Source organism: Osmia bicornis, chromosome 4, assembly GCF_907164935.1.
Source record: "Osmia bicornis bicornis chromosome 4, iOsmBic2.1, whole genome shotgun sequence".
In the NCBI taxonomy this organism is placed as follows: Eukaryota; Metazoa; Arthropoda; class Insecta; order Hymenoptera; family Megachilidae; genus Osmia; species Osmia bicornis.
In genome coordinates this window covers 6918849-6937355 of record NC_060219.1, presented here as the reverse complement: position 1 = coordinate 6937355, position 18507 = coordinate 6918849, and the positions used below count along the sequence as shown (strand labels likewise).

General features: G+C 40.2%; 1 protein-coding gene across 4 annotated transcripts in view; it reads right to left on the bottom strand.

Moving 5' to 3' along the window:
- Nucleotides 1-1319: 1319 nt before the first annotated feature.
- The window catches only part of LOC114880641, a 78152-nt gene continuing 60964 nt past the window's right edge, over nt 1320-18507 (bottom strand). Inside the window, exons 1-5 of one of the 4 annotated variants that reach the window (XM_029196901.2) lie at nt 16475-16624; nt 16156-16395; nt 4497-4612; nt 3406-3721; nt 1321-3209 (exon numbers count right to left, since the gene is read on the bottom strand). In XM_029196901.2, the coding sequence (XP_029052734.1) occupies nt 3003-3209; nt 3406-3721; nt 4497-4612; nt 16156-16188 (672 nt within the window). In that variant the 5' untranslated portion in view covers nt 16189-16395; nt 16475-16624 and the 3' untranslated portion in view covers nt 1321-3002. Of the gene's footprint in view, nt 3210-3405; nt 3722-4496; nt 4613-16155; nt 16396-16474; nt 16625-18507 lie in introns of those variants that run through there. The other 3 variants (XM_029196891.2, XM_029196884.2, XR_003790127.2) reach the window with 3 other exon arrangements.

Below are 18507 nucleotides of genomic sequence, written 5' to 3'. Positions count from 1 at the left end.
TAAGGTAATGCAACCGATGAAAACTATACCGACAATGCCTAGAAACGAGTTTTCAAATTATGTCGCCCTTATTGAACAGATTGCAAAGAAATTTCAGGGACGTGTTTAGGAAGCTCTAAGAATGTTAGTCTGGTTTTTATATTACCCAAATCGTCGAAAAGGTAAAACAGACCATAAATTTAGTTCCTCATTTTCTCTGTAGGGCGCAGTTCATTCGTTTTTTGTGATTATTCGCAGCTCATGTAGCGGTCTCGACGCTGTAGTATTAAAATATTATATTAAATTGTGTATTAGGTATCAAAAATACAAGAAACAGAAGACAAAATTGAAGAGAAGACCGGAGCCACAAATGTTGCGATAGGAATAAAAAACAAAAATGTACGTAGATGTATAGATAGGTAGGTAGTGAATAAAAATCATGTTCCTTTTGTTGTTCGTTTGCACAACAGTCAAAAACGTTTTGCAAATGTGCATCAAGAGGATGATGGTATTGTATAAAAATAAAAATTTGCATAAATCGAGGGTGGATGGGATGAGGTAGGGCGGGTCTCCACCCGCAGCAACCTCCCCATGGTGAAACCTGGGCAATCTTTTTAATTGATGACCAATTAATAACTGTATCATTATTTCTATGCTACATTTATTAATTATGCAGCAAATAATACGAGCGACTTGGATGCAAAAATGCTTTTTTTCTATTTAATCGCTGTTATATTTTTTTTAGGAACTATGTTTTTAAGATTCTGAAGTGTACCACATTGCAAATACAATTTTACATGGTCAGTATTGTTTAATTATGTACTTATACATATAGCATACATGTGACATTTAGGTATTTGCGAAAGGTAACGTAGTATAGCATGCCGTTAGTTGGATTCAATAATTCAGGTGGCGCGTAAGTCAGTTTCTGTTCTGTTTAATTTTCGATCAAACATGGCCTGTTTTACCGATGCGGAATTCGGAGTTCAGCCTCGACGCTTGCATCGCCTTAATCTCAACATTTTCTGCTAGAGGGTGTTGAGAATACTATTCGCACTGAAATATCGACGTCGCGACGCGTTGGTGAAAGCACTTGGGTCTTTCCTCACATTCAAAGGATCTCCCACTTCCGGTATTCAAAGTTTTTCATTTTTGACCCTTTTTAGTTTTTTCAAAATAAAACAATAGATAGTCTTTCATTTGATAACAATCTCTTCATTCTATATTCCCTTTTTAATGCTTATGCTTATAATCCTTCCTAGAATCAACCTCTTATCAAAAACTTGATTGATGAATGCATTTTAACGTGGTAAAGGAAATAAACGAATACGTTTTATAACAATTGTATTAATATCATTTATGTACAATGTATACATGACGATACAGAAAATAAATCTGCAATGCACAGTTATATAATACATGAATGTTATCGAGTTGAAACCATTTGTTAAAGTATTAATACGAAAGCTACTGTAATAGAAAAGGAAAGTACACTTAGTGGGAAAGGTTTTGTCGTAAATTAAACGTACGGTGTAATTTACTATAATACATTTATAAATACGTTAAGCCGTAGAACTGGTATAATAACTCGTTCGTTACATACGTCATCGGTGTGTACATCTGACTAATACAAGTTACTTAAGTACAGTATTATCGAACATTTTATTGATTCTAAACAGAAAGGCATTTGCTTATAAGTTACACATTACATTAATCTAACGCATGATCATGTATTTCTTTCAATGTTCTTGTAATTTTCTCTCTCTCTCTCTCTATATATATATATATATATACACAAAGGAGTAGATTAAACTGATAAGCATCTGTTCAAACAATGGCATGTTTATGTCTGCAACGATATGCGTTAAATTAATGTAATGTTAATTTAAAGAAAAAAAAATACGTTTTATTTCGTATAAAAATACCTACATGTTCACATACAAAATAAACTCTACATCTTCAATAACTCGTTATCTTAGATTACAACAAAATTCAGATTTATTATTAATTGTCATGGTTACTAACTAATGCAACATCGTTGCACTCGCTAATTCTCCTAGTCAGTGCTTAGAAAAAGAATGAAAGTATAATTCTAGTAACGTTAGTTAAATAAAGGCTATCTAATACGTTAAATAAATTTAAGTAGCGTTGCGTTTGGCTTTCGTTATTGACACGTAACGAATTGCGCGCAGATCTATGAAACACGATAGCTTATATTAATAATAAACATAAAAATTACTTAGAAACTAAAGATACGAATATCTTAAGACCTACAAATTGTAGGTATTGTAGGCTACAATACAAGAGTATGATTCTAATAATAATAACTGGCCGCGGGTGAAAACGCACGTAGTTGCCTAAGTATTAAATATAAATCTGCTCGAGACTTCCTATTACTAAGTACTATAAGGTATCGAAAAATTTTCTTTACAATAGTATGTATACCCCGATATTAGTTTGTAATTCAGAACACATTTCGTGTTCAACCCCTCGAATCGTAATATCAGTCTGTCCACCTATTGGTCCGAAGGAGATTCTACCATTCTCGTTGTACTACTAAACTTCATCTCGCCAACTATAAACCTTACAATCTTATCAAAAATAAACGGAATAATAGTATGACAGAATTTTCTCTCTAAACTTCTATCGTTAACCCTTAAACATACTCTCAAACTGTATACATATATAATAATAAATACAACGATAGAAATATTCTAAAATAATAGTCGATCCATTAGTAAAAACAAATACAAACTTCACGATAAGGCACATTCAGTGTTCAAGAATACTTTTAATAACGCAACGTGAATGGTCTCGAATCTCTTCGTTAAAAGACAACGAAGTTCTCATCCACTGGTAACGTTTTCGTAGAGTATAATTCGATCAAGTTCTTCATCGTTTTAATACCGATTTCCGTCGAATCTGTAAAATTCAATGAACATGGTCGTTGCTCGATGTAACGTTTCGGTAGTGTTACGAGATCGGAGGAAGAATCTGCTCTGATTCATCTAGAAGCAGAGATCTCACGGCTCCAGATCGAAGTCTTGGTCCCTTGGCCTGCTCTTCTTAAACTTCTTCTTCTTCTTCGGTTTCGGGCTGACCTCGCAGCTGCAACCGCTTCGCACCTTGATGTAATCCAACGTCCACATTGATCCACCCACTGTGTTCCCAGCAAACGTGGGGATTAGCCGTTCTCTGTGCCGGTGCCTCCCGTGTTCTTCCTTTCCACCCTGTGTAAGAAGCAAATATTTATCTAAACTAGATGGTTCGACTTTAAAATCGATCGTTTAAATCGTACCTAATAATGGAATTACATAATGAAAAATAAAGAGGCGGATCGATGTTATTCTGAAGATTACGAACGAAGAGACAAGCGAGGCTAATGAAAAGCATGATCGATCGATCGGGTTGATTATCATTGCATACCGTCGATCCAGAATTTTCAACGATAGCGTAAGTGTACGAGAACTTCTGCACACATCTGGACTGGTTACTGAACTTCCGGTCGATGAACCGGCACGGCTTGTCGAGGACTTCTGGCTTGCAGGAGTACTCGAAGAACCTCTGGGCGTTCTGGCCATCCCGATACAGCTGGACGTACATGTTTTCCCGATTTCGACCGCCGACCGGTTCCACCATTTCCTCCACCGTAGGGCAGCAATCGACTGGAAGGCCGTGCTCGCCTCCTTCCTGTCGCAGAATCTCTCGATACCGCTTGGTCGGGTCGTCCAAGGTCTGAGTCCTGGAAAGTTCACCGACGTACGAACGAATCGTTAAAATTTTCTCTCGGCTGACCGTGGGGGCTAGACGCGAGCACCAAGTCGTCCAATTAAAAAGAAAAAAGAAATCAAGACAGACGGGAAGGCTTGTGAGCGCCATCGTCGAAAGCGAAATAACATTCCACTCGTACCGGCAATGTAGCGGCTCGTGTCCAAATCGAACGATAAGAATGCAGCTCTATCCAGCCGGAAAAACACCGATTCGATTCCGTATTCACCGGCCGGACCATTTACGCGAGTCATTAATAATAATTAAGACAGCTTGTCAGACGCGATAGATAATGGGTAACGCCGTGTTGTTGGTAAACGTTCGAGATATACTGGCGTTCGCGGACGCTGATTGAAAATTGAAATTCAACCGCGCGAAATATGTCGCTCTGGTGTCGATAAATTTGCTAGCGCGATGCCAAGCTTGAACGATGCCAAGGTATTTCGTATTTCATATTTCATATTTCATATTTCATCTAAGAAAATTGGAAGACTGCTATACTGGGTAAAGTAGAAGAATATTCTGTCGCTCAGGTCGATCGGTATACAAAATATCTACATATTGAATACAACGCAAGATACGCGGTGAGACGATATACTTTACGTTACACCTAGCGAGCTATCTCTAGCAGCTAACTTTTGAGTAAAATGTATCCTCGCTTGAACGAAGCTAAGGTATTTCCTCGATCTCGATGTACATCGATAGGGGTACGCTTATTGAAGCGTGATAACGCCAGGAAGTATACGTACCTGCGAGAGATATGTCCTCTGAAAGGATGTTCCCTGGTCTTACGAGGGGAGAAGGATAAAGTCAGGTTGTTGGCGGCAGCAAGCCGCGGGCACAGGACTGCGGTCAGCAAAACCACCTGTAAAGAAAAATAGACAAGAGTTGCATGAGTCTTGGGCGTTGAAGTTTATCCAAGGATATTACTTATACGCTTAAAATGTGTTAAAAAACTTTCGATACAAAATGAATTTCGATCGTGATTGCGAGAAATTCTTAGGACGAGATGATCATGTTTCTCGAAGGCATTGTAAGGGCGGACTGAGAGCAACGTGTGAGAAAATACCGGTGGTACAGGATCGGTGTTAAGGTGCGATAAAGCAATGGCGTTAGTCACGGATCGGCCGACTGCGAAGTACAGTGCACGCGAGCACGGTTACGCGTTTATGGAGGTGAAAACATTAATTCGGCTTATAATTTTTATGCAAAACAGGCCTCGAGGCGTTCACGGCTCGTCTCCTCGTATGGCCGTCCCTCTTTCTCTACCTTTCTCTCGTACGCTTTCGACTTAATTGCGGAATACGTCTTGTCGCCAGGAATTAGAGATGGCGCGATTCTTGTCTCGCTATCACCTATTTAATTCAATTTCGTAGACGTTGCATGGAACGACGATTACTCAACTCTTTGATTTCACAATAGACATTGAAGCATTTCCGTGAGACCCCTGAACGAGGTTTTTGTATGGAAATACAATTTTTCTGATTGAGAATAAATGTTTATTCGACGTCCTCGGTAATTCATGATCTTCTGAGTGGAACAGACAGCTTGTTAGCATTTCACGAATATTTAAATTTATAAAATTTGGCGTTACAGGATGAGTAATTAACGAGAAAAAGAGATAAAAAGCGACGATCTTATCGTCACTTGATTTCCATTAAAAATACATTTCTTCGATGAAATAAACGTCCACCATTCAGGCTCATTAACTTTTTCGTTCTCTTATCGCACATTTCTTATTTCAATTTCTGTTGGTGGATCGAAAATTCATTCATTAAACACTGTCGTGTATTAAATTTGAAGTACTTAATTAATGTGGCAGAAAATTTGAACGGCGATAACTCGAATTGACTAAATTTCTCAGGTTTGCGAAAGCGACGATTAATTACAATTTCAGCCACTCGGTTTTGCCTGTGTAGAATAGCAAGCTCAATTTTCCCGTGATTTATAGAAATGGAAAAATAAAAGATAGTCAACACTCGTGTCGCTTAATTAAGCCATCGTTGTTCGAGGTGAGCGGTTCACTAACTGGCGCCTCTCGTATGAGCAACTCAACGTTGTGACGGGGGTCGGCGTTCAAATTAAACGGATATTCATGCACAACGGGGACCACACACTGTGTTCTTGGATTCTTATCGGTTTCTTGCCTTCTCTGTCGTCGGCACTCCGCGATTTTAATCGAATCTCGTATACAAACGCGGGATAACAGTAATTGCGACTTAAGGGTGCTCTACCATCGAACAAATTTAGGCATACTTAAGAATGTCAAATAATTATTCGAATAACGATTATTATAATAAATTTTGTAAACTTAAAAAATTCAAATAATCGTCAATTCTATCATTTCTTAATTTTTGTTAAAAAGAACTAAAAGGGTTAATGAAACATGGCAATAATTATTTCAAGGATATGAAACACAGTAATGGTCGTGAATCGACGAAAACATTTCAGATTTCGCGTAGGCGTAGGAATTTGAAATACAGGAGGAGCAGATTGAAATTACGAGAAACCGAGACTTGATTTATCGAACGATATGTAAAATTGATCGAACCTTTGTCGGCATGAAACCTCGAAGGGCATAAAACGAGCCTTTTTTGCATGGAAATTTTCACCTTCGACTATCCAAATTTGAATTATTGTCATGTTTTCATACGCTAATGAACCATACGATGTTTATTGAACGCTTTATTCTTCAGAACGAAAGATTTGTAACTGAAAGCGTAGCCGTGTTTGGTTGCCGATTTATCGGTTGATTCAATAATTTTAACGAGCAATTGTCCCTCCTGGGATCGTGTTTTATCTCCACGTCTGTTTTCTATTTTAAAGTCTAAGTACGCGCAAAATGCAGTCTACTCAAGCAGTAACTAAGGGCTAAAATCATCGTTCCCCCACTAAATATTCTAAATATATAGATGTCTCCTAAAATTGCACTCTTAGTGCTCGCTGGTACTAGCTGTTGGCAGCTTACGACGGAACTCGTCAAATTGTTTCTGCTCTCAAAATGTAAACTTTGTTATAACGTATAGATTAAGTAGCAGTATAAGATAATTACAAAAAAAAAAAAATGATAGTACGTTATTAGAAAAAATGTGCAGTTGCAACTGTTCGTTACATTGAACGGGTCAAAATTAGGCAAAAAAGTGTTCTCCAAAAGGAAGACACATACGGCGTGTAGCATGAAATTTATGCTTCAAACGAACACTTAAAAAGCCGTCTAAAAAATTGTCGCTACCCGCTCGTAAAACAAGTGGCATCGTAACATCGTATTCGGTGGTGCGTCGACAGGGTAGAGCTCGTCGCGATTTCGGCGCGGATCGTATTTCCACGCGAAGCGAACGATGCACTTAAAGTTCCCTTCAGGATGGTCGCGGTTTGTCTTAGAGTCGAGCCACGGCTCGAAACACGCTAATTAGCGTCTCGAATTCGTTGCATAGCCGCCTTCCGGCTGATAATGAAATGCCCGGTCAGCTGGTATGCGAAGCGTATTTTCGAAACTCGAAATTAGCCAGTCTGTTCTTGGGTGGCGCGGATAAACGCGGATTGCTATACCAGACATTTAGACGCGACTCGTTTTCGCAATCTCCGTGCACCTTGTCAACGAGATAATCACGTCGAATTTGGTTATTTTCACTCGATGATGACTGTGATAATTCTGTCGATTATTATCAATCAGACATGGATCAAGATCGAAACGAACAGCATAAAAATGCTCGTGAAATACGGCACTCGGATTGCAAACTTGTTCTTGGTTATACTGGAACGTTTCTCCTACGGGAAAAAAAGTACCGACTATAGGCCATAAGTCACGGTACCTGGAGCTGAATACAACCGGTAGTTTTTGCTTACGAGACGCGAGATTTTTGGCAGTGGATTTATTGAACGCGTACTTTCAAATTAGCCCCGATTCGAGATCGTGCGATGAACCTCCGCCATAACATCGCAATGCATTTTCACTAACGAAGCTTTGGTATCGACCGATTGTGTATTTTATGATGATCATTGGTCAACATATAAACAACATACAAATGGAATTAGAATTCTTTCTTATTGTAGATCCGTACTGTGTGCATGTTTTTAGAGGATGACATTAGAAATTGTAATACCAGTGGTATCGCAACGCAAAGAAAAACAGAAGCTAATGTCTACTTCATTTATAAAAGAATCTTTAATTACTCGAACCACCTACGTGTACTTTGAATTTTTCAGAAGAATTCTATTCAAACTGTATTCGCTTAAATCAGTTCTACCCACGGATTGAAAGCCCTACATGGTTTCGTCCTCCTTTACATAGCTTTTCTAGAAATAGAAAAGTAGAAGCATTCTTATCACAGTCAGTCACGTTTATTATTATACATTTTTATTCGTATAAAACTTTTTCTAATTTTCAAAGAATCTTGTCAGACTTTCCACGTTACGAAATCCGCCATTTGATATGCGACGAGCTAATATTTTAAAATCGAGCCTCTGGAATCGTGTCGAATGCAACATCCGGTGCGAAGCAGAGCGCGGGACCGTTCGATAAACGTACCCTCGCGCAGGATGAACCGATAACATTCAAAGACGCGTCACTGCTATCGGGAGAACGTGGTTTATCGCTCAGCTTGTTTATGGCTGTTCCAAGCGTGCACACGTACGGGTCCTGTCCGTGTCTCTTTGTATTCCGGAGGCTTAGGTCCAAAATCAGGATCGACGAGGTACGAAAACTCGCACACCGGTCACCGGATTATCTCTTCTTACGCCGCAAGTTTATGCACTCCTGATGGCTGTTTGGGGTGCACCATAGGGTGCGCCGTTTTCGTGTGAAATTCGTGTTGCTTCGGGAACATGTCCACGGCATTACGCGATCTGTCCTTACGGGTCATTAGTTCGAAGCACGTTCAATAACGTTGAATTAACGTAACTGGACACATGGGGTAACGCGAGTCCACGATAACCAAGCAATTGAATGCAAATTGTAGACCATGAACGGGCATTAGGGCAATCTCTCGGAATAATGCGATAGATTGTAATCGAAATAAACTAGGACAATGACACGTATCGCTTCGAGCAATACGCGCTATTCGATTACCTTGATAGTGCGATTGGTATGTAACTTTGGCGCCATTATTTTCTCAAAAACTGAAGGAAAAATAACTGGAGAATTATTAACTCTCGGACGGCGGACCATGGAAAGCCACAATTTTAATGTATTTTTGTATTTATAATTTCTACACTGTTCCTTTAACAATTACATTTAACTTTAGTTTAATATCCTTGTGTACATTTTGTAAGTTTGGGTCACGATTGACCCAAGCTCCACTGTTAAAGGATTAATAACACCAAGACCGCGGTAACCTGATGAATTATTAGAGTACAACTTCCAAACGAATGTCGCGAATTAACCCCGTCGGTTTACCGTCCAAGAATAGCCAGTCATTTACGGGCAGTGTCCGCGACAATTCGGACTACCGCGCAGAGTCGGACGTTTCCGTCTAATTATACAAGACTTCCTGAATGCTGACCAAACTCCTCGAGCCACCAACTGTACGCGAGTCAGTGCAGTTGGGAACCCCGTACGTTTACTGGATGACGGATCTGACCAATCGAGTTAGCCAAGCCAAGTATCAAACGTTTAAATGGCTACCCGCCTACAATTTTTATTCCGACATCTCCTTGGCATCCTTTCTCATGGCACGCACCGGAGAACAACGAATTTCCAGGTCACCGAATGTAATTCCAGATGACAGATCACCGCGATTATCATACAATATGATATGCCGGCGTTAGATCGGAAAATGACATCAAGCGGTACAGTAATATTTCCGATTTTACTGCGCCGTCGTGAACCGGAGGCGGTGGTTACGAGCTCGCACATTCTCTGCCACCATTGGTCGCGATTTTTTTTATTTCAACGTATACCAGCGAGGCCGCGATTGGATAGAGACGTAGTGGCAATAATTTATAGGTCTCTACGAGCCTCTCGCGTTGAAACGGTGCACCGTTATATGGGAAATAAGTAGACGGCCGACGTTTCTCGATACCGGTGTCTCGCTATCGTAATAACGCTGATTTGAATATCGCCGCGTCTACGACGTTGCTGCGACGTACGGCTCTTTCGAAATGTGCATAAAAATTTTACGCAATCCCCAGCCGTCTCTGTTTCGCGCTGTCGGCCAAGGGACCGACGCGACGACGACGTTGGAACGTGAGAAAATCGTGGCGCGTCTAATTGGCCTCGCTACCAGGACACGGCGCCGCCATAATACAGACCATTGTTGATTCTATGCTCTCCTATCGCCGCGACCATCTTGATTTATTAGCCAACTGGAAAATTATTTATGTTCCTTCGGTCTCTATCTATAATCGTAACTCGTGATTTCATATTTTCTTAGAACAGACATCATCGTCCAATTAATACATGTTGCTTTGCAACATTGTAACAGAGAATGTAAAAAGAAAAATGTTGAAAAATTATAATAGTACTGTGTCTTTTTAACAAAATATGAATTCATTTGAACGAAGATTCGAAGTGCTACCGATTCTCCCAAACATTATCAGACAAGATTATCTCCTTCCTTCGAAAACTCCATCATTTGAATTTTCTATATTTACTATAGATAATGTTAACAAATGTTAACAGTTCGATAACATGATCCAATATTTAACATCGAGGAAAAGAGAAAAATTTAAATTTATACCATGCAAACTGCACAATTACCAGTTTTCGAACTATAATTGATACAACAGATACAAATAGTGTAAAGTTGCTAAGGTAAAAAATCACGAACACGCGATACCAGTTGTCAAAGTGTTAAAATATCGTTATATAACGATTTATGATCGCGGGACGGCTATAGAACAACATGATTTAGATAGGGGATTAAAGTTTGACTATCAAACGCATTGCTTCCCAGTAATTACTCGTTTATTCGCCGCGAGCATGTAACAGGACAGAAATAGTATGCGAATCCAGAAACTGAAATGTCAGTGGCAGAACTTCTCGTTAACCTTTCCTCGAGATCATCGACGACAGATTACGCGACGAACCGTAGCCAAGTTTCGACCTATGGATTTTACCTGTCGTATGTTGAACTCGGGTAACGGCTTTGTAGAAAAGAAGCCATTGCCTCGATTAATCGTGTAATTCATAGCAGCGTCAACAGAGGCAAACTTTCTCCAGTTGAACGTGCATACATTAACGTCTTCAGAGATACTCGTCGCGCGTACAGCTGTGGAGCAGAAGTTTCCGAACGACGCTGTTTTTTTGTGTTTCATTTAATTTTACATATTTCCTTTCACATTTATTATTTACACGCAAGTATGCAAATAATGGCACGCCATGACGAAGATGAGAAGAAAAAATTTCGAATTTACGACAGAAATTTGATACGTTACCTCAGAGTTACACGAGCGCATAGAGCGTTAAATTATGTAAAGGTACTAATTACCGGAGACATAAACACGCACGCAATGCAAGATAAACGAGACAACAAAATTGCCTCTTGCTAAAGAATTGCGGCTACTTGTGGCTACCTAGCTGAGGTATGCTGCAATTTCACTCGAACACCGTCCTCGGGACGAAAATCGGTGAAAGTATGGATCCATGGTCGATGATTTTCTCTGGCGGAGAAGCAAACACAAGACTTGAAGCGCATGACAAACGGTAACTATCGAGGATCTTGTTAGAGATAGAGCAAGAAGCAATGAAAGGTGCTCCATCGATGGTGAACGCTACCGAGTGGCTTGCGATGCACGGAGGACCCTGCGGCCTGTTTAGACAACGAACGCTTTGCCGTCTGTTATGATTGACGTCTACAAATATTTGTTTAGTCGCCTCGCCGCGCCGCGCCGTTTCGTGCGTGAGTCGCACGCGCGTAAATCTTGCGTACGCTTTACCGCAGTTTGCAGCAGCGAAAAGCATGCGAGACCGCAGGACTCTTATCCTTTTCGGGGCGACAACTCGAACCGTCTGCTCCTTAGGGGGGCTGTATGAATTATTTTTTCTTTCTTTTCGACGAGTCAATTCCTCCTGACGCAAAGTACGAAAAAGATCGAGTGTTATGCGACCGGTATTCAACTTTACACGCGCCCGTACAATGTTTCAAACGTTCGCAACAAAGAGAAGGCAAGAAAATGATGAAATATGAAATGGAAAAAGAGCCGAAACTTCGTGCGAAGATATATTTATCGTGAAGTAAAGATCGTTCAAGATACTTTTTTAAGAGAAGAAACGCTATCCATTTAGGGATCGTTTCGTATCGGGAGAAGGCTTCTTCCGAAAGTCCTTTAGCAGGATAACAGGCCAGAGGCATAATCCACCCACGACACACTAAATCACCGGAAGGCAGGAACAAAGGGAGCACGTAGTCGAGCGGAATGGAGCCAACCCCCTTTTATATTCCCAGCTACGATTCGTAATATATTATTTGAAAATTGTTTTAAATTGCAGGCTCGATCGCCGCGATGCGTCCCGACGATAATAGCGGAAGGCGTCCATTCGGCAATATCTTCTTGCGTTTACTAAACGAACCTGGCCTCCTTCCTATACCGATAGATTCACTATAAATGCAAAACGAACCATTTCCAAAACTTTAAACTATTTTAATTAGACTCTTCATAATCACTGTCATTGCATCTATAATTGTCGTGATTATCTCTATTTCAAGATTTGCATACTCGAAATATACTATGAGTTATAATATGCGAAATTATGCTCATATATTATGAAAAAATAATCCTAATTTTGACGATATTAATATCTATAGGAGTTAAGAATAAATAATATAATTTTTAATCATTAAGTGTTATAAAATTAAAAACCAGAAATTGCTAAAAACAAAGTAAATATTAATTTAGATTTTCCTCCATAAACGTGATCTGTCACACGTCTATCTATATGGGGCCTCTTCCCCTACATTATTATTCCCCATTGGACCGCCTATGGGGAAGGAGGGAATCCGGGACATCACCATCTACCCTCGGGAAGTCTGATTCGATCGCGACTGTACATTTTGTATAACACAGTTAATCGTCTGATTTCGAAGGCTTCCCATGGGCTGAAAATAACCGAATGAACAATATATGGGTCGATCGCGATCGTGGACCGCAAGAAGCTCGCGTGGGTGGATGATTCAGTCGGATCAAGCAGGTCGGTTGCTTTGAAATCAATACAGAACGTCGACACACGATTCCCAATAGGATCGAGTGGTATTTCAATCGTGCACGCTTCAAAGCATTGAAAGACGATCTCCCACCTTCTTTTCAACAGCACAGCTATTCTTCGTTCGATTCGCGCGTGTGCCTCTCGCCAACGCGATATTTACGCTATGATTATCGCGAGACACGCGATCATTTAGTCGTGAATTTATTCCCGACTAATCAATTAATTAGCCGATCACTGTCATTACAGGGGGAAATTATATGCCGGCGAAACGTAGGAATTGCACGATGTATTTTAATCGCGACTTAGTTAAAGAGATCGGTGTGTCGAAAGATCGATAACGCGTGCCAGGATTTTTGCCTGTCACTCTCTGCTACAGGAAATTTCATTTTTATCTGAAATAATCAATTCATAACATAATGCTCCATAATTTGTATTAATTAGTAAGCCCATCGCATTTAATTTTATAATATTTGCTAAACCGGCAAAACATGGACTTAGAAATTTTCTAATATTTTGTATTTTGTATCATTTTCTATACGACAAACACATGGATACCGCTGCTTATCAATGTAACCGTATTTATTAGAGAGGCAACAAAATTACACCTTTCTCGAAGAGGTGGTTATGATCACGTTATAAGGGATTAAATCCCATTCATCGTGCTCTCTTATCCCATCGCAAATAAACCAGCAGGCATAGATTCACGATCGCTGCTACGTATCAATAGTTACACTTAATCACTCGTTATCATGAAAACGCCTACAAGAAGTTACGCGCGTTCGCTCGTCCCGCAACGAGTCCGGTAATTCGAGCAACGCCAACAAAATAATCCTGGATCCTCGATAATGATACACGCGGCACGGCTCGAAATGAAATATAATGTTTCGTATAATTTATCGATCGAGGGTGATTTTTAATCCGAGTACACTTTGAAAAGTAATCGTACGTGTCATCGAGCGTGCAGAGGGATGCGCGTATGCATAACGGTAGCAAACGACACTGCCCAGCGGATAGTCGAGTTAAGAGAATTATTTATTGGAAGTATTGGCGCCGGTAGAACGATTACCATACTAATGTCGCCACGATTTTCCCGCCTGGTATCCGTCGTCTGCTCGCCCTGCTAATCTGCCATTATTAAATTATTCAACGTTACACGCGATGCCGGTACTCGATGCTAACGACAATTATCATTTATCAATATCGCGGGACAGCATCGCGGAACGGCATTAATCGAGCGAGGGATATCCGTACGTCAGCACGTAATATCGTGCTGATAAAACTGGTATGCGATATAGGCCAATTAATAGGGATACCGATCGAAGATCGGCCAAGCACGGTCGTGGAGCAGCGAGCCTCGCTTCCGGCCAGAAATTGATCCTAAGGAAACTGGACGATGCTCGAGTAGCGGTACAGATTATTCGAGGTGCGAAATAGGAAGCTTTAAACCTAATTGGCTCGTATACATCGAGAGTGCAACCGGTAATGGGATTCGTCTGCGTACGATTACGATGTTGATCGAAGAAAAAGGAAGTCTCTAGCTAACTCTCGAGTCGCTACGATTAATCGGTAATAAGTGCAGCTTCTTTTGAAGACAGTCCATTCGAAGATAACGAAATAAGAAATTGATAGCAATGAATTTCTCGAACGATTATGATGATATTTTTGAAAGATCGATCGGTAATACGGGCTCCGTTTTGTAACAAATATGTCTGTACGCGGGAGAACTGGGAATAGCTAGATCAGTGTTAGGAACTTTCGATTAGAATCAATTCCAATCCGGCGCCGATTCGCGGTATCCTCGCCTATCTCGTAATGCATAATATTATGATCTACGTGGCGAGATCGGTAAATCGCCTTGGAAATCACGCGGTGAAAGGCTAGATTATTAATTTGCACCGACGGTAATCTATCTTTGGCGGAAAAATCAATGCGTTCCTGATATTCCTGCAACGCCGCCGACCGAATAATCGGGACGTTAAATGGCTTTCAAAGCTCACGCTCTAATCCAGCCTATGTATCTGGAATGAAATAGTACCTCCCCACCCGCGCTAATCTCTCTAAATCTCTAAACGAGGAATGCTAAAAATCGCAAATGTATTATTTGAGTTATCGTTTTACGATATTATATCTCTTTCCCAATGAAACATTAGGATATTTGATTTTGAGTTTTTACTTTTACATGAAAAGCTCTTTTATTTGCAATGGGAAATAAATCCTTTTAAAAATAAGAAAGTGCACAGATACTTATCGGAGTTATAACTTCGGTATCGAAGCTAGAAATCATATTTCACGTACTCGGATATAATATAATACCACGTGTTAATTGAATAATGTTACAAATAATAAAGAACCAGTAGTAATACCGTGTACTGTATAAATGAAATTACACAGCAAATATTGCGTTGATTTATACGGTTGTAACTCGCGTTCGCTTGTTTGCACGGTGCTTTATGACAGATCATTTCTCAGTGCTCGTAAAAGAAGCATTAAAGTCGTGAAAGACCGCGTGGGAAGGAGATTTTCGTCGATGGAAATCGTTGATTCGCTCGACCACAGGTATCGCGGTTAAAACTTATGATCAACCGCGTTGAAGACGTCCGACTGTGAGATGAAAAGCAAAAATTAGAATGGAACGAGAAAAATGTTAGTGTAAATTTATCTATGGAGGAATCCTAGAAGAACGTACAATATTGTCCCACGGTGTGGTGCGATTCTTGTCGGTTGTGAAAAGCACACGAGGACAGTATGGTAATTACACCCACACTCCATGAGCGATGATTTAAACCCGGCTAAGTTATCGCGATTATCACTTATGCTGGTATCCCAGGGATACAATATCAGCACGTGTGCAAAATTACATATTTCTTATTGCAATAAACCAGAACACCTGCTGAACAAGTAAACATACCGATGTTTCTTCGATAAAAAATTATTGTATTCCGGTTGAGTTTGTGTTCTAGCACCTGGATTCCTAAACTTTAAAATCAAAATTGAATGCTGCAATTAGGGAAGATCAGAAGGATCTTTTTATGAAGATTAAGAAATTAAATATATTTCTTTTAATATTTTCGGAAAATATCGTTGGGAGAAAATAAATATGAAGACAATTAGACTTAACGAAAAACTTGTTGATCTCTCTATCGAATAAGTATGGCGCCACTGCGGAATCCTAGCAATTTGTCAACTTCGTTGACGTTAGCCGATCGCTCTAGGGTTAATCGGATGAACATAAAATATTCCGAGCACAGATTAAGAAAGAAACTTACCGCGACGAGGGTATTGAGAACTTCAATTCGCATAGTAGCTGGCCACGCCAGCGGGAAGGCCGTAGGGTGCAAGCGATAGGACCGACCACGCGTGTCGATCCTCGATTGTTGGCCAAAAATATTTCCTGTTTGATTTCACTCGATCCAAATGGTGTCCGCCAGCCGATCCGATTCTCCCGGTTCTACGTCGATTTCTCGCGATCCGTTGTACCGATCCGGTGACATGGCTTCCGCGTCGATCTGTCGACAGAACGTTGTTGGATCGCGTTAACACTTAATCAAGGAATCACTAATTAACTTTCACATTACTGAGACTTACATTTATTAGATCGATTGCTTTACTAACAAAGCTTTCCTTTCACAAACTATCGAGTGCAAATAAAATTTTACGTAAGAAAATGAATCATATTTAGAGCAAATTTTCTGAAGTGATTCCGGCGTTAAGAACACTGTGCTAATGTCAGAACGAAAACGACGCGATCGCTTCGACACGTTGCGTTAGACTGGAGCGATCGCGAAGATTTGCCAATCAAAGTAATGATGGCTGAGTTAAACGCCGGCGTTTTGGTTGAAAAAAGAAAAAAGAATACCAGCGAGTTTCGTCACACCGACGATATAGGTTATCACGATGATAAGGTTGCGAACCGGTATCTTATCTTGACGTGTTTCCGATTGATACCAATTATAGGCGGGCCTACACGAACTGACCTACCAAAGTGATCTGTTCACTTTCAAACCTCGTCAAAATATCTTCTAGATTTTTACATTCAAGATTAAAGAAAGACGCTTTAATAAGTTGTCCGATTGAATGATAATCGCGAACGTGTTAAAGGGAAAATAATATTTCAATCAACCGGTAGGTTGACTGTCAATTAGTCGCACTAAATCATTAATCAACAAGTAATTTGCTGGTAGAAGCGAAACATGGAAATAGTGATGGAGAAGTAGATTTTCATCTTAGCAAAGCGTGAAATTGAACAGACAGCTGTCTATTGGGTTTCCAGATTGAATCCGCGCCCACAATTCCTTCTCGGTTCACAAATGTCTATAATAGAATGGCGGTATCACCGTTCCGTTGCCGCTCCCAGTATCATTCGTTATATGAGTTAATGACTCTCGAGAAATCATCGATTGGTCCGTCCTGAAGTCGCGACGCCTCTCACACCGTGTAAACACGCCTTCTCAAGTAATGGTAATGGACGAGAGTTACATATCGAATGGTAAACGTAGTCAATCAACATCGAAAGGGCATACAAATGGAATGGGAATGATTTTTTTTTTTATTACCCTCTCGTAATGGTATTTGGTACGCGCAAACACCTGACAGAGTTCCATTGGAATCTGTATTTTTCTATTCACGATTATCTATCCGTTATTGTGCAATCGCACGGTTCATAAGTGCGTGGCGTTTCTGAGAAGAAATCGCGACGCGGATGCAATAAGGAAGGCAAAATGTATCGGTGACGAGAAAGGGAAGATTTATAGTGTCCTATTAGCCCGTCTGGTGGAACCAGTTTGGTTCCGTGACAAAATATCCTTACGACTTGCGAGGATCGAAGAAAAACAGTTACCTATTTCATACGTTAAGATATTCTGTAACTAAATCGCTAATGCCCGCCGGAAATCTCTGAAATCATTTATTAATTGGTCATTCATTACCGGAAGATATCGGCGATTCAATAATATCTGTGATATGATTAATAATCCTTGCCTGGCATAAATTATTTCCTTCAAAAATTCGAGTAAATAAATCAAGGAATTCGTGATACCGAGTTGTTTCTATAACCTGTTAGGTATCGTTGAACTAGAATTTTGTTTGCACAGTCGATTGCAACAGCCGAGCAAGAAAGGTTTCCACGCTTTTCGAATCTCATCGTGAACACGAAATGGCACGGTTAAAATGCCCACGGCTTGTTTCGCATCGTAACCGCAATCGCACAGCCTTATCCCATGCAAATCACCATCGATCAGATCGCATCTATTATTGTACTGCAATTTAAACTTGAAGACCATGGATTGTCTCGATTCGTTGCGAAACATCGTTGCGAAATCACTGATACAATTCCTGGTCTAATTTTGGTACACTTTCGACAATTTCTAATTACCGATTTCATCGCTAAGGGTAGGTGGTCAGTTGCGAGTAAATCTCGCGCGAGAAGCTTTCGGTAGTATTTTTCGCAGATGGACACTGTACTGAGAGACACTCTCAGCTGTCTAATAATCACTTTCAGCATAATATCCAATTCTCGCATGAGTTTTAATCTCAACTGACCACCACCTACCTTAAATTTAAAACGCAATCGAGTGTCGCAAGCATCCCGTATTCCAATAACAATTTCTACTTCCAAACTC